This window comes from Stegodyphus dumicola, chromosome X1, assembly GCF_044657685.1.
Source record: "Stegodyphus dumicola isolate Sdum_Otavi_A_Nest chromosome X1, ASM4465768v1".
NCBI lineage: Eukaryota > Metazoa > Arthropoda > Arachnida > Araneae > Eresidae > Stegodyphus > Stegodyphus dumicola.
In genome coordinates this window covers 228,853,796-228,868,720 of record NC_140780.1, presented here as the reverse complement: position 1 = coordinate 228,868,720, position 14,925 = coordinate 228,853,796, and the positions used below count along the sequence as shown (strand labels likewise).

At 33.5% G+C, this 14,925-nt stretch overlaps 1 protein-coding gene across 2 annotated transcripts in view; it reads right to left on the bottom strand.

Annotated features, from left to right (window-relative positions):
• LOC118201737 (transcriptional adapter 3-like) overlaps window positions 1-14,925 on the bottom strand; it is a 127,018-nt gene that overhangs the window by 43,680 nt on the left and 68,413 nt on the right. For both annotated transcript variants that reach the window (XM_035373886.2, XM_035373885.2), the window contains 2 exons: window positions 3,946-4,051; window positions 2,685-2,794 (listed from right to left, as the gene is read on the bottom strand). In XM_035373886.2, coding sequence (XP_035229777.1) covers window positions 2,685-2,794; window positions 3,946-4,051 — 216 coding nt within the window. The remainder of the gene's footprint in view (window positions 1-2,684; window positions 2,795-3,945; window positions 4,052-14,925) is intronic.

Here is a 14,925-nt window from a genome sequence, read left to right as displayed (position 1 = left end):
AAAACCATTGATGTTACTGTAGAAAGAAGACAGTGTACTTCAAAGCTCCAGTTACTGCTATACAGACAGTACAGAAAAATTTCTTAAATGCAAAATATTCATTTGTGACCTTTTAGAAGCTACTTAAATGATTTTTATTTATTACTCATTTGTGGCTTTTTAGGAGTTACTTAAATGATTTTTATTTAGAAAACTCTTTGCACAAATTGGCAACAGTTGCAGCACTTGTGAGGAAAGTTTGTGACAGTATACTGTACTTAACATTTTCATGGAGATTCCGTTTAAAATAACCTACAAAAATTCAAAATCCCTAGCCTTTAAAAATCCTGTTTTGTTTTCCCTAAGAATAAAGAAAATAAAACTCTAAAATACTCATCTTTTAACTATGAATGCTTCCTTATGAATGGCTCTGTGATCATAATGATATTCATAATTTTCATTCAAAAGTCTTGAAGGGATAACAAACATATGTGACATCACAAAATATTTTATCCAAAGTAAAAACTATTTTCTTCTCAATTTAATTCTTTATAGCAATGGCTATTCAATACCTCATTAATCTTCACTTACCTCGACAATCCTGAAATTGCTGTAGACCTGGACAAGGTTGTAAATGAAAAACAATTGCTTCTCAGGACCAGTATCTGGCAATAACTGCTTGCCGTAAAAGGAAGTCAACTGCCCGGCAGTTTAATACAGAGCTAGCAGCCGCCACTGGACCTGCTGCACCATGGCAAACTTTATCCAGAATGTTTAATGAAAAAGGCTTTTAGGCCAGAAAGCCAAGGTTATGTAATTCACTGTTTTCAGGGAAAAGAGGGATCACTGAACACCAATGGTCCAGTGTTCTCTGATGAACAGAGGTTTAGTTTAACATCTTATTCTAAATTGTGCTTACATCTGAAAGCACATTTTCAACAACGGCTCTGTGACCAGCCAGAGATATCGGGATGAGGTCTTAGAACCTTATCCAAGACTTTTCATAGAAGCTTATGGATCTAACTTTTCTTTATGGATGATAATGCTCATCCACATCGAGCAAATCCCATTGAAAATGAACAGAATGAGCCAATACCGTGGTCAGTAAAATCTGGTCATAACCTAATAGAGAATTTATGAAGCTACCTTAGAAAAGCATAAGCATCTACACATTCTACTCGTACAGATATAAATGTCCTGAAGAACACATTGCTGGAACAACGGAACTGAATTCCCCAAACTGTGCTTAATAACCTTATTGCCAGCATGAAAACACATTGTGATGTGTAAAAGTCAGGGAAGATCACATTCCACACTAAATTCACAAGCGTTAATTTTTTATTTCTGAGCTCTTCTTGTAGTGTTATTACAATTTTTATTGTTTCACACTACAGTTTTATATCACATGCAGTGATCTTAAGTTTTTCCCCTTTGTATTTATGCAGTATGATGTTATGTATCATGCCATACAAATTCATCAATTATAATTCACTGTTTCTGAGAAATCTGTGATTTCAAAGCATTAAAGATAATTTTGGACATGAATATAATTTTTATTGCTATAAGGTTTAGTTTTCTTTAACTATGTGGTTGTGCTTGATATTTCTATTTTACACTTTTACACTTTTACCCTGTTTTTACACTTTATGCATTTTGTTTTGAAATTACTGGGCCTATTCCCACTTTGAGGCCTTACAAGATTAGTGCAACTGAAGCCCCATATAAATTATACATATTAATAATTAATACCAGTCACATGTGAAAACTTAGTTCCTGCCCTCCGAAAAGCAGTGCCCTAAGCAGCTACCTATGTCATTTATGCTCAGAGTGGGCCCTGCCTAAAAATATTGTTCACTGAGGCAGCTACAATAGGAATTTTTAAAAAGTGGAAGGTTAATTTTTTTGCCTAATGAATATCTTTTCCACTACAAAGTAAATGTAACTTGTTTAGAGGCAGCAGTAATATTGGTTATATTTTGACCATAAATACAAATTAAATTCTATATATGACTTTTGGCATATTTTCATTGAATATTAACAAGTGCATTTTTGTTAGGCCATGCCATATGGCCTAAAGCTTCAAGAAGTTGTCATGGAACAGAAAAAGAACATTCTTTATAAATATTAAAAGTTATTGCAAAAGACTTTAATATAAGTTATTTTAGAGCATGTGCAAATGCAATTTTCAAATAAGCAGATTTAAGTTTACTTATTGTTAAAATTATTCCACAGCAAAAATATATACATGGCCAGTGTGCCTAGCAAATTTAGGACTGAATACTTTCAACCAATTCTCTTGAAGTTATGAAGTGATAATTAGTAACAGTGGTTACTAACACATCATAAGTTGAATCAATTAAACAGCAGTTTATGGAAAGAAGTTTGAGTGAAATTATTCGTTTCTTCTAATGAAGCTGATAACTGCTGTTAATTTCATTCAAGAAATTTGATATCTATATCTATCTATCTATTCAAACTACTAAATACCTATCTAGAGTCAAACTTCAGCTTAACAATAAACATACTAAGAACAATATTGGAATTAAAAAAATAAGAACATGAAGAAAGATTGTTAAGTTCACAGCCATAAAAATAAACCTGAACTTCTATGAACATGCAAAAGATAATGTTGCATTAAAAGGAATCCATGCAGAAGTCTAAAGAGTAACAAGGATGTTTTCTCAGTTATATAATTTATTCATTACCTTTGTTCTTATAACCTCTCAGTCTTGCAACTATATCTGGAGTTTCTTCCATAAAACATGAAGCCAAGCGTTGTGCTAAAGGTCCCACAGGTGCATCATAAAATTTACCACTAAAATTAGAGTAAATGTAACATGCATTTAAAATATTGCAAACGCATTTAACATTACATTCACAATATCACATTTAATATTTCAAAAAATCCTGTAAAGGGGTGTACTTTTATTGATCAGAATTTCTTTCATATATAGAACACACTTTTTCAAACAGGATTTGAATTAATGCAGTTTAATATATGCATTGTTGAACCTTTATTTCTGTGTTGTTGTTGTTGTTGCTAATCTTAAATCCCAGCTTCTGCTAGACGAGATCCGCGAGTTTATTCACCTTCAAAAAGTCATAGACTAGCATAAGAAACAAACAGATCGTCATAGGACAAACCCAGACATCTAAGAATATGTGCCGGAGAAGCCTGCTCATTGTTACATTTCGGACAAACTGGGTGTGTTTTTTACCTCTCTGGAATGCAAGGCTTCTTAAATGACCACTAAGAAAGCGGGAGAGTGCTGTCTGGGTGCACGTGTCATAGTTCACAGTGAAGGATCCACCAGGGGATTCAACCCGGTATCAAGAGTGTACTGGAGGGACAAGCCAAGTCATTTTATCAGTATGTTTTCTGGCAGAAACCTTTATTTCTAGAAGAAAATATATAATTTTGAGTTTTAACATCTTTCTTATTTACCATACCTAGAACAAAGTAACACTTTTTAACTTCCCAAATAACTAGCTCACTTTTTGTTGACAGCCATTTTACTTCTTTTAAAACAATACCATTTACATTACTTTTATTCCATTAAATTTTGCCAGCAATCACTGTTTTTTAATTTTATTGCACAGCTACAATCAACTCTGAGGACAATCATCACATTTTTAGCATAGTTTATATATTTGCAACAGTCATACAACCTGGAAAAACCCTGAATGTATTCCTAAACTATCAAACTTAATGCATAACTATGCCTTCTAATGCTACACAAAGAAAAACTAACAGATTTTAGCCAGAGGGATAATTAATACAATTAAAATAAAAGCATTTAATGTTTGCACATGCTTAAGATTTATGCAAAAAATACCTAAGGTCAAGTCAAATTCTTGCATGGCAACAAAAGGATGAAACCAAACATTCTGAATAGCTTTTACCATTTTAATGAGAACTGCATAAAATTTGTCCTTATGTGAAAGGATTTTCAAGGCAGTACTTACTTCTGAGTGTTTGTTCCTCCTGCGCCATTAACATATCCTCCTGTGCCATTCACAGATTCTCCTGTGCCATTCACACATCCTCCTGTGCCGTTAACTAATTGTACGCCTAAAAATGAAAATGAAATAATTCAGAATCAGATTTCATATTTAAACTTATTGAAGCGATATACAAACTTAACTTGTATTAGGTTATTTAAGTATGGAAAAGCATACAAGGGCTATCTGCCTAAGGAAGGAGATGCCTTCATGAAGGACTTTCTGAGGGAAATGGCTTGTATTCATGTTACAAATGGGAAAAACAATGAAAATCGTGCAAACAGACCATTTCCTTGAACCCAAACACAGGTCGAACTATTGCACTGTGCAGTCTTAACCACTCATCCAAAGGTGAGGCTAATTATAACTAACTTAAGTTTTACATAAATGCAGAAATATTTTATTAAAAGCCTGCAGTACAGCAAAAAATTTAAAAAATAGCATTTCTAATTTTACAACTGTAGTTCCATAACATCTGTATATATATATATATATATGGAACCCAATGCCATTCTCAATTTTTACTTCAGCTGAATTACACTAAAAAATTTAATCCCATGCCCAAACTTATATAATCAGAATTTGGTTTTAAGATAAAAAATAAGCTAGACAACTTTCTACAACTGAAATAAATTTCAAAAGTAACTAATATCCCTTCAAACCTATCTTATGTTAGTAGTATTATTAATAGTATAAATTTATATCAGGTTCCTGAAATCTCACTCAGAGTACACACACAAGTAAAGAATGAACACTTCTGCTTATATGTCTTTCATGATTAGATTTTAAACAATTAAGTCTTTTCTAAGCATATCAAATACAATCTCTGCTATGAGCCATACAGCTGATTTTTCAAAGATCCCTGCAGAAACACCTTATCATTCCATACTATTCCAACAAAACAATTAATTTTCCAAATTTAAGTCAAACAGTTACAAACTCTGGCATTAAATCAGCCTAAAAATTAGAGAAGCACTTGTTATCACAAAACTGTTTTGCAAGAAACTTTTTTCCGACATTCCGCATACCTCGACACTGATTCTGAATACAGTATCCCCTGCAAAAAGCAATAAAAGTAAACTTGGTAAAACCATCTCTTCAGCTCCAGCTGATGAAGCAGATGGGTCATCTGTGAAAATTTCTACATATGTTTAAACATTGTTTCTGCATGTCAAACATGACTTCTACAAGTGTTTAAACATGGTTTCTGCATGTATTTTATTTTCAATAAAGTGCATATAAATTACTACACAAAAAGCAGAAGCACAAAAACCACATGAGAAACAAAAAGACCATATTCTTTACAGGATTCAAAAAAAGACAGAACTGCTGAAAAGAATAAATCGGAAGGCTACCACAGTTATCAGTTATAGTAGTTATCAGAATGAAAGAAGCAAAGTTGAAGATGTCAGTGATGATAACTCTAAGAAAAACAGGAATACAGCACATTTGAAACTGCCCATAAATTCATATGCGTAAACAGAACTGATATGTCCATAGATACTTTAGAAATAGTTGGTGTGTCAGCCTATTCTGCAAATGGGTGTGACTAAATTACTCAAACAGGTAACCCTCTGCAAATGGGTGTGACTAAATTACTCAAACTGGTAACCCTGGTTAAAGAAGGTTTTACTTAAAAGCATAATCTCTTGATTTCTGTTTAAGATGAAGATGTGACATAATGTAACTAACAGCATAGAATAAATATTCCACTATTCAATTTCTAAAATATGTTATACAAATTGCATAAATATATGAAGCTACATTGGAAAATATACACACGTCCAAGGCATAACTATTTAACTACTAAGAAAATTGCACTAGTTTGCAGTTGTATGAAAATTGGATTAATGAATGATGTATCTCGTTTCAACTATGATATTTTTATGATTACAATGAAAATCAATTTAAATGCAACAGCAGGCATTTCATAATATCTTTGGAAATACTAATGCTCCAAAAACCTCCAGACAGTAAATACATCTGTGTCCAATTCTCAACAAGTTCTCCCTCCCTGTATATGAAAACTTTGCTGCATTTTATCTTCCATAGCTGTGAGCATGCAACCAATGTGAACAGGAAATCAAAGGCCTTATACACATAATTAAAGCTTGAAGAACAGAACAACAAAGACCAAGGCTAAAGCTATAAAAGATCCACAAGAAATGACAAAATGGTTTTATTCTGCAGCAGATTTTTTGATAATTGAATGTGATCAGTCTACTATTAAAACATTTCTCAGATATTTTGAGAAAGCTGGTTTCCTTACACCAAGCTGCAGGAATGGTAGGGAAGACAGCATTTCATGACCTTGTCACAAGATATACACTGCATGTATTTTCCTAGAAATTACTGGAATTCCCAGCACATGCATACAGCAATGTGTAACTTCAAGAAATAGCTAATTATAGGGTTTAATGAGCTATCATATTGTCTTATATTGAAACATCAGATACACCAACCAGATGAATGATTTGCCCAAAAACCAAGAGCAGTAAGAAGCTTCCAGCTATTAGTACCAAGGAGTTACGCAACAGTATTTACTGCTTTCAGTGCATGATTCTGTCCACAAAGATCCGCTCCATCAGTAACATTGTTCCAAGGCCCCTAACGGCACAACATATCATTACTCTGACTAAAATGGAATCTTATGTTGCAGGAGTCCCAAGGTCACACAGTCTCAATACTATTTGAATCTATAGCATGCCCTGAAGAAAGAGATGTGGAGGCACAAATCAAAGGAAAAAACATCAGCTATAGCCCTCATCCAAAAAGTGTACGCCAATACTCCAGAAGAAATTTGGTATGCCTACATAATTCAATGCCCAAGCAATTTGTTAGTATATGCAAAAGGATGGCCCAAAAAGTGTAGACTGCAAAAATTTAATTCATGTGAATTTACTACCTTCTCTTAATAAGCAAGAATGCTTCTTAATATATATATATATATATAAGATGTTAAAACAGGGGATAAAATATGGTAACAGCATCTGTGCAATTAAGGAAAGTCAAAATTTAGTATATTTAATCCAAAGAAAACACAACCTTTTTTATGCAAAAGGAATTCCTACCTTTAATTATTTTCCAAATACAAACAAAAATACAAGTTAAACACATTGCAACTCACAAATTTAGTGATAAAAATCTGGAAAATGAAAATCATTAAATTATGGTGTCAATTAAAACTTTAAATGTGACAAAAGAAATGGAGTGGGTGAAGTAATTGCTATGCTGATTTATTTTAATTTATATTCTATAACTAAAATAAAGTACTTTGTTCATTAAATAAATTTCCTTACAAATACAAATGGACCTTTTTTCGATCAATAACAGCATTTCTAAATCGGAGGACCATAAGAGATTCTCGAAGCTGGCCCTTATGGTTCTCTTACTTTTCTGAAAAAGACCTCTCCCCCCCCCAAAAAAAAACAAATTCAGACTACTCACTATTTATATCACAAAGTTTAGAAATTACACATGGAAACCATCCGTCACTTTTTTTCAGAAGGCATATTTTATGAAATATTTTACCAGTTCCTCCATTAATGGATTTCCCACGCTGTTCTTAGCAACAAAATAGGGATTTAAAGCACTATAACTGTAGTCCTTCTCACCATCATTTCACTGCTCATCTGGCAGTGAATTTGTATTTTAAAAATGCAAGCATACTGGTAGTAGCATATGCTAAAAAACTACTTTAGAAGAAGAGAATACTAAGACAGTCTGCATTACATTCTAATTTATAAAATGGTCCCCACTTCAAAAAACTTTGAGAAATGCTGAGCTACATTTTTGTCTGTATTCAATTACCTAATGTTAGACATCTCAAAGGCACATCTTCTTTTCAGTTTTTCTCATAAACATGGGAAAAACACTGAAAAAATACAAATCTCCGTATAACCCTTTTGGACTTTCCTTTTCCATTTAATGCTGGCAATTAAGCATGTACAGAAAAAGAATGACTTGAACTATAGTCTCAAATGAAACACGGAATACTGTCAGTGGAAGATGATGGCATAATATGCAAACAAATACAGAAATGGATCATGTTGGGAAGCAATTATAGATTTTTTACTTGGGATATGGATGAAGCTTTACATTTATGTTTGGTCCAAGGTTGGAATCCTGTTGAATGGGATGGCTGCATTGGCATTTTCGTGATTTTCCCCACACATAACATGTATACTAGCCAATTTCTCTTCGAAGGTCCTCCACGAAAGCATTCCTCCTATTAGGCAGATAGCCCTCACATGCTTTGCCATAATCAAATAAACCAAATCTTATGTAAGAAACTAAAATTATCACTATGCATGTTTTATTAACAACATTCATGAACCATCCGAGGGCATGTAAAACATGCTTTGCTAAATTTTTCTTTAGTTCAGTAATTTATCACAATGATTGGATGTCCAGTCTCAAGATTTTCCGGTGATTCACAATTCTTTTTTAATTATGCATTCCTTTCTGACCAGTACCTATAGAATAATCTTCTGCACTAAAGAATTGCATAACTGCATCTGTTTTGTAACAGGGCAACACACATTAAACTTTTTCTAGAAAGATAAATATGTCAGTTTGATATATCTGGAACAAAAGCTACTTTCTACCATCAGGTCATTTTAAATGCAGTATAATTTTTCTTGAATACAATAAATATATCTCTAGGTTAGTTATTCCAATAATGAAAGAATGAAACAAAATGACATTTTTTATTGCTAATACTTTCAAAACAAGAACATTATTATAAGGAATAAGAAAGCATTTAATTTAATGGTGGCCAACAGGCAAGAATGGAATATTCTGTACAGAAGTGTTTGGAGCATGCTGTCCTGTAATGAGAAAGATCTGTATTATTTTCAATGCACATTTTATCAGTGAAAGCAGAATGCTGTTTTGATTTTTTAAGCAGGCTTGCAGCTAAGATAACATAGTTTTATTTTTCACTCCCTGAACATGCTCAGTCATGAAATGCAAAACATAAACTTCATTTCATGACTTTCTGAAAAGTTCACTTCATTAAAATCTGAGAAAATGCTGCTCACCTAAATTACAATTTAAAAAAAAAAAAAAAAAAAAAAAGATAAGCTATCCCAAATGAATTAATACATAATTTAGATTAATGCTAAGGTAACTTATAACCACATCTTAAGAATTCAGGACGTAACTCCAATAATCTTCATCCCAGCTTTGATATTTAACTAGAAGCAAGGCTCAAATTCAGCAAGAGTTCACCAAAGTCGAGCATGGTCCAGGTACTTCTTAAAATTTGAATACATTCATAATTCCATTTGGAGTGCCAAATGAAATGGGTTTCATTTAAGAATTTATCATTAATTCTATTTATCTTTCACTTACTTTTATTTTTCTTTATCAATTACTTTCAAAACATAATACATGCTAATGCATACACACACTCAGCACTATGTACAAGAACATATAAAAAACACACACAAGTTCATGCATGCTCTAACTACTGTTTAATTGTGTCTTTAGTTTCAATAATTACCTCACTTATTCTGCACATGCATAGTCAGAAACATCATTTGAGTTAATTACTGGGATCTTTTTTGTTTGATATATATTTTCGTGCAGATCTTATTCTTAGATTTATTATTATACTATTGCAGATTTTTTCTTAATCTTTTAAATGCTTATTTAAATTTTGTCAATTAAAAATTAATAAAGATCACCCTATAAGTATCAAACACAACAAAGTTATTTAACATTAAAACAAAAGTTTGCATTAACCAAAAAATTACGACTTTACCATTCTCATAACTCTTACTAAGCAAGAAGATGATTTAATGTAGTACCAGAAAAAGTTGACAGTATCTGATGCCATGCATGTAGCATTAAAAGCTTGGCTGAATGTTCAACCAGTAATATTGGTATGATCATGGACAATGATTCTTCCTAACAGAAATCAAGGGTTTATCTAATTGTGAAGAAGTCGAGAAAAGTCACTGAAGCTGTATGCCAAAAAACTGAAATTGTTAAATTCTTTGAAAATGCCGATCAGAAAACATCGAGGAATGGTTTGATCGCAATTTCACTGAACCAAGATTTCTGCGCTTGAGTGATACTGACATCATTTCAAATGTCACAAGAACAAAAGAGGTAGAGAGTGATACTGAAATTTTGAGAGCAGATACTGACAATTATATTAGTCCTGATAGAATAATGACTTCTGTTGAAACTTTATTGGTCTTTGTGAACCAAAGAAGGGTTTGATGTTCAAATACAATGACAAATAACACTTCAGAAAATGTGCAGTGAAACTCAATATTTAAAACATTCTCAAAAACAAATTAAAATTACTGATAGTTTTAAGAAATATGCATACTATATGTAGGAAAACTGATAGTTTGGATTACCTGTATTTGTCACTTTTCAGTGACCTGCTTCCAGGCCTTAGCCCTACTATTTGAGAACACAGTATTTGATTAGAGTAGAGAGAAGGGTACCCCTTGTATTATTGCGAAGTTTTGTTTCATTTATCGGCAAGTTGTTGTTTAATTTATGGTAGCTTAAGTAGTTGAATGTTATGAAAACCCTATTATGACATAATCAGTTGCATGATTGCGGTAAATTCATAAGGGCTTGTGTGTGTGTGTGTGTGTGTGTTGGTTTGGAAGTATATTACTTATTTTGTGGTTTAGACGGTAAAAAGGCTGAATGTGGTAAGATTAATTTGAAGTTTCTGTATGATTTAGAATGAAAGGGAAAAAAGCATTAATTTACTGGTGTGTAAATGAAGGTTTACTTAGCAGTTATTATTAAGTGTCCCATTTGTAGGAAGGAAATGCGTATGGCCGAACGTCAGATGTTCAAAAATTCTCACAAAATTTGTGACCTCAAGAACTATTTATTACTCGAAAATAACTATCTATATCTCTTTAGTTATTTAAGACTCTACAATAATTAAATAGTTCTTTTATTCATACTCTCAAATGAGGAAAACAAAAGTTACGCTAACTCTCTAAAAAGAACATCATAGTATGTTGCCATTCTCTGAAACATAAACTGTTACAAAACAGAGATAATAATAACATGAACAGATAATGAATAAAAAACCTATAGAGTAAAGAAAACGATTACATCTGCTTGAAGCTCGTGCAATATTACTCAGAAGCTGCAGTCACAAAAAAAAATATAAACAAAAATATTAGAGTCAAAATATTGTTCATCCTCCCACCTTGCAATATGAAATTCGGGATTGAGTATTGCAAATAAAAAATTAAACATTGTTCTCACAAGTCCAATCAATGAGGAACTCTAATTGTCCTTCCTGATTTGGTTATCGTGGGCGATTTTAAATGGGTATGGATTATTCTATTTGCTTTTACAGATGCATCCTCAATTGGAGTTTGCTCTACCGAAAAATTTTCGCATGGTTGACTTCCACTGAATTTCGATGGAAGTTCCTCAGCAGTCAATAATTCCAAAGGATAAAGATTTTGTAAAGCTCTTATGACTTCTCCATTTTGCACTTTAATTCTGGCTCGTCAACTTTCACCGTCGGTACCTGGAAATAATTGTATGATTTTACTAAGAGGCCAATTTAATCTCCTTTTGTCATCCCTTCCAATTAAGACAATGTCTCCTTCTTTTAATTCACAACTTCTAGCGAATTTTTTGCTTGTTGTTTTCAAAGTTCCCAGACATTCTTGGCGAAATCTTTTCTTGAAAGCCTGGTTAACATTTTGGATATAACGCAATCTCCATTTATAAAAGTTAGAATTGAAGTCATGTTTCACAATTGGCACTGAATAGTTTTGTATTTCTCGTAAAAAATTTCCGTGTGTTATGGAAGTGAGACTTGAATCAGCCGATACAACTGTTAAAGGTCTATCATTTAGGATAGCTTCACAGTTACAAAAAACGGTACACATTTCCTCGTAACTAAGGCAGGCTCTCCCAAGAACTTTTCTTAATATTCTTTTCATCATTCCTATGAGGCATTCCCACCAGCCAGCCCACCATGGAGCGACTGGGGGAATGAACTTCCAAATAATACGTTCATTAGCTACCTCTTTTGAAATTTCATCGAAATCAATTGAAGCAAGTGCATTGCATGCTCCAACAAAATTTGTTCCATTATCAGTAAAAATTATAGATGGCTTCCCACGTCTAGCAGCAAAACAGTAAAACGCTTGTAGAAATGTATCTGTCGTTAAGGATGTAACCAGTTCCAAATGAACACAATGGTACACTGCGCAAGTGAATAGGCAAATACATGCCTTCTTGTAGTCTCTTAGAAATAAAGGTCCAGCATAATCTATGCCAGTTATTTGAAATACTGAGGCATCTTGTACCCGATCTCTAGGAAGTGGTGGCGCTGGTGGGTTAACATTTTTGTTTGAATAACGCTTACAGGTTATACAAGTTTTCAAAACGGATGACACAACTCTTCTTCCCGCTAATATCCAAAATCTTTCTATTAAGGAATTTAGAACGTGAGAAACTCCAACATGTCCTTTCAACTTATGTTCTTCCATTACTAAACTTTTTATAAGAGGATGATCACTTGGCAAAATAGCAGGAGTTCTGAACTCAGGTGTATCTTCTCTTTGAAATATTGCTGTTTTAGTTCTGATGATCCCACAATCAATGAATGGATTAAGACTTAAAATCCGTTTATCTTCTTTTCCATTAAAGGACTCATTTTGTATTAAACGAATCAAGATATTCTCTGCTTCATTTAACTCAGATACAGTAAGTTCATCCTTTTTCTTGTTTTGATGTTTACAGTGGTAAACAAAACGACACATCCACGCTACCAGTCTGATTGTCTTACGATAACTTGAGAATCTAGTAGCAACTATTTCACTAGCATTAAGATTTATTAAGGACGAAATAATCCTTTTCTTTTTCTCAAGAGCTATTTCTTCTTCATCAGCACTAAAATCTTCTTTTGGACATTTTTCAGGTGATAAATATAGCCATTTAGGTCCTTCCCACCATCTGGATTTAATTAAATAAGAAGCAGAGCATCCTCTACTGGGCAAATCAGCAGGATTCAGTGATCCTGGTACTTGTCTCCAGGATTCAATAGATGTCAGTAGCTTTATTTCCTTAATTCTGTTGTGAACAAATACGTCCCATACTTCCTTTCTCTGTATCCAAGCTAGCACAGTAGACGAATCTGTCCAAAAATAAATATCATCAGCTTGAAATTCAGGTATTATGCTGGATGCTAAACGTGCACATATTGTAGCTCCAAGAAGTTTTAATCGAGCTATTGTTGTCTTTTTCCTTCCGCTGGGTGCAACTCTCGCTTTAGCTTGCACCAAATGAACTTGAACCGAATCTCTTGTTTGTACTCGAACAAAGGCCACAGCTGAATATGCAAGTTTACTCGCATCACTGACGAAATGAAGTATTTTCAATCTCACGATCACAGTTTAACCATCTTGGTATTCTCATTCTTTCCAGACACTGCAAATCATTCAACCATTTACAAAATTGTGATGTTGAATTTGAATCAACTTCTTGGTCCCAAGATAACTTCCCATAGGTGCTGAAGTAAAAGTTTCGGCACAAGAGTTACGGGGAAAAACTATTCCTAAAGGGTCGAATATTTTGTGTGTAGTAGCTAAAATCTCATTTAGACCAAATTTCTGGTAGACTGTAGGTGATGTTAGTAATATTAAGGCAAAGGTAATCTCCACATCGTTCCCAAATCATTCCTAATACATTTGTGGTACTAGAGGAATTACCTGTTGGGTCACTATATTCCCAACCACGTAATTCTAGCTTTCTTGTAGCTAAAGTATCTGAAGCAACTTGTATGAATTATTGCAATTCTAAATCATTTTTCACACTCGCTAAATAATTATCTACATAAAAACTCTTCTTCAATTGCTCAATAATATCCACTTTACACTTTGGGTTTCCATTTAGTTGTTTCAAAGTGGATTCTAGAAGATGGTGAATTACAGAAACTAGCAAGAAAGGGCTGCTTGTAACTCCAAATACTACTTTACAATGCCTGTAATACTTCAGTTTTCCATCAGTTCTATACCTTAAGAATCTTAGATAGTCTTTATCCTTAGGGTTGAGACTTATTTGTAAGAATGCTTTTCATATATCTGCAGAAACTCCTATTCTGTTCATTCGGAATCTATGAAGAATTGAAGGAATCAATTCGATAAGGTTCTGACCATTTTCTAGACAATCATTGAGACTATGGGATCCTTTTTGTTTGGCCGAGGCATCAAACACTGGCCTGATTCGTGTAGTACTGTTTTCTTTTACTACATGTCGATGTGGTAGATAATGGCATGTTACACCAATTTCGCTTTTTGGTACTTCTTCTATGATGCCTTCTTGTTCCCATTCACTAAAGACTTCTCCATAAGCATCATAAAGTTTCTCAGATTTTAGTCGTTTTACTGTAGAAGCTAATCTCTTTACAGCTAAATCATAGTTATCTTTTAACGGTAGATGGTTATCAAGCCATGGCAAGCTGACTTGAAAACGCCCCTCTTCGTTCACCTTTACAGTAGACAAGAAATGATCTCTTGCTTCTTCTTGAAGATCCAGTTTACTTTTCTTCTCTGATGGATCTAGAATTCCAAGTGAATCTAGAGACCATAGATCGGATATCAATATTTCCTTATTCAACATGGATGTGACGAGCAGTGTGGAATTGTCCGAGATCTCACTCATACCATTTTTCCCAAAAAGAGTCCAACCAAGTTTAGTTTCTATAGCAGCAAGGCCTGAAGTAAGCAATTTAAATCCTCCGGTCATCAACTTGCCTGCAATGTCAGCGCCGATAAGTATTTCTATTGGTACATTACTATCGTCGCATACAGAAATATTGTTCTCTTTAAGCTCTCGAATCCACTCGCCTTTAGCAACTGGTGGTATACTTCGATAAAAAATATCTTGGCTAAGAGCTTTGAAGTTACAATGATACGTTCCATCCGTTTTAGACAA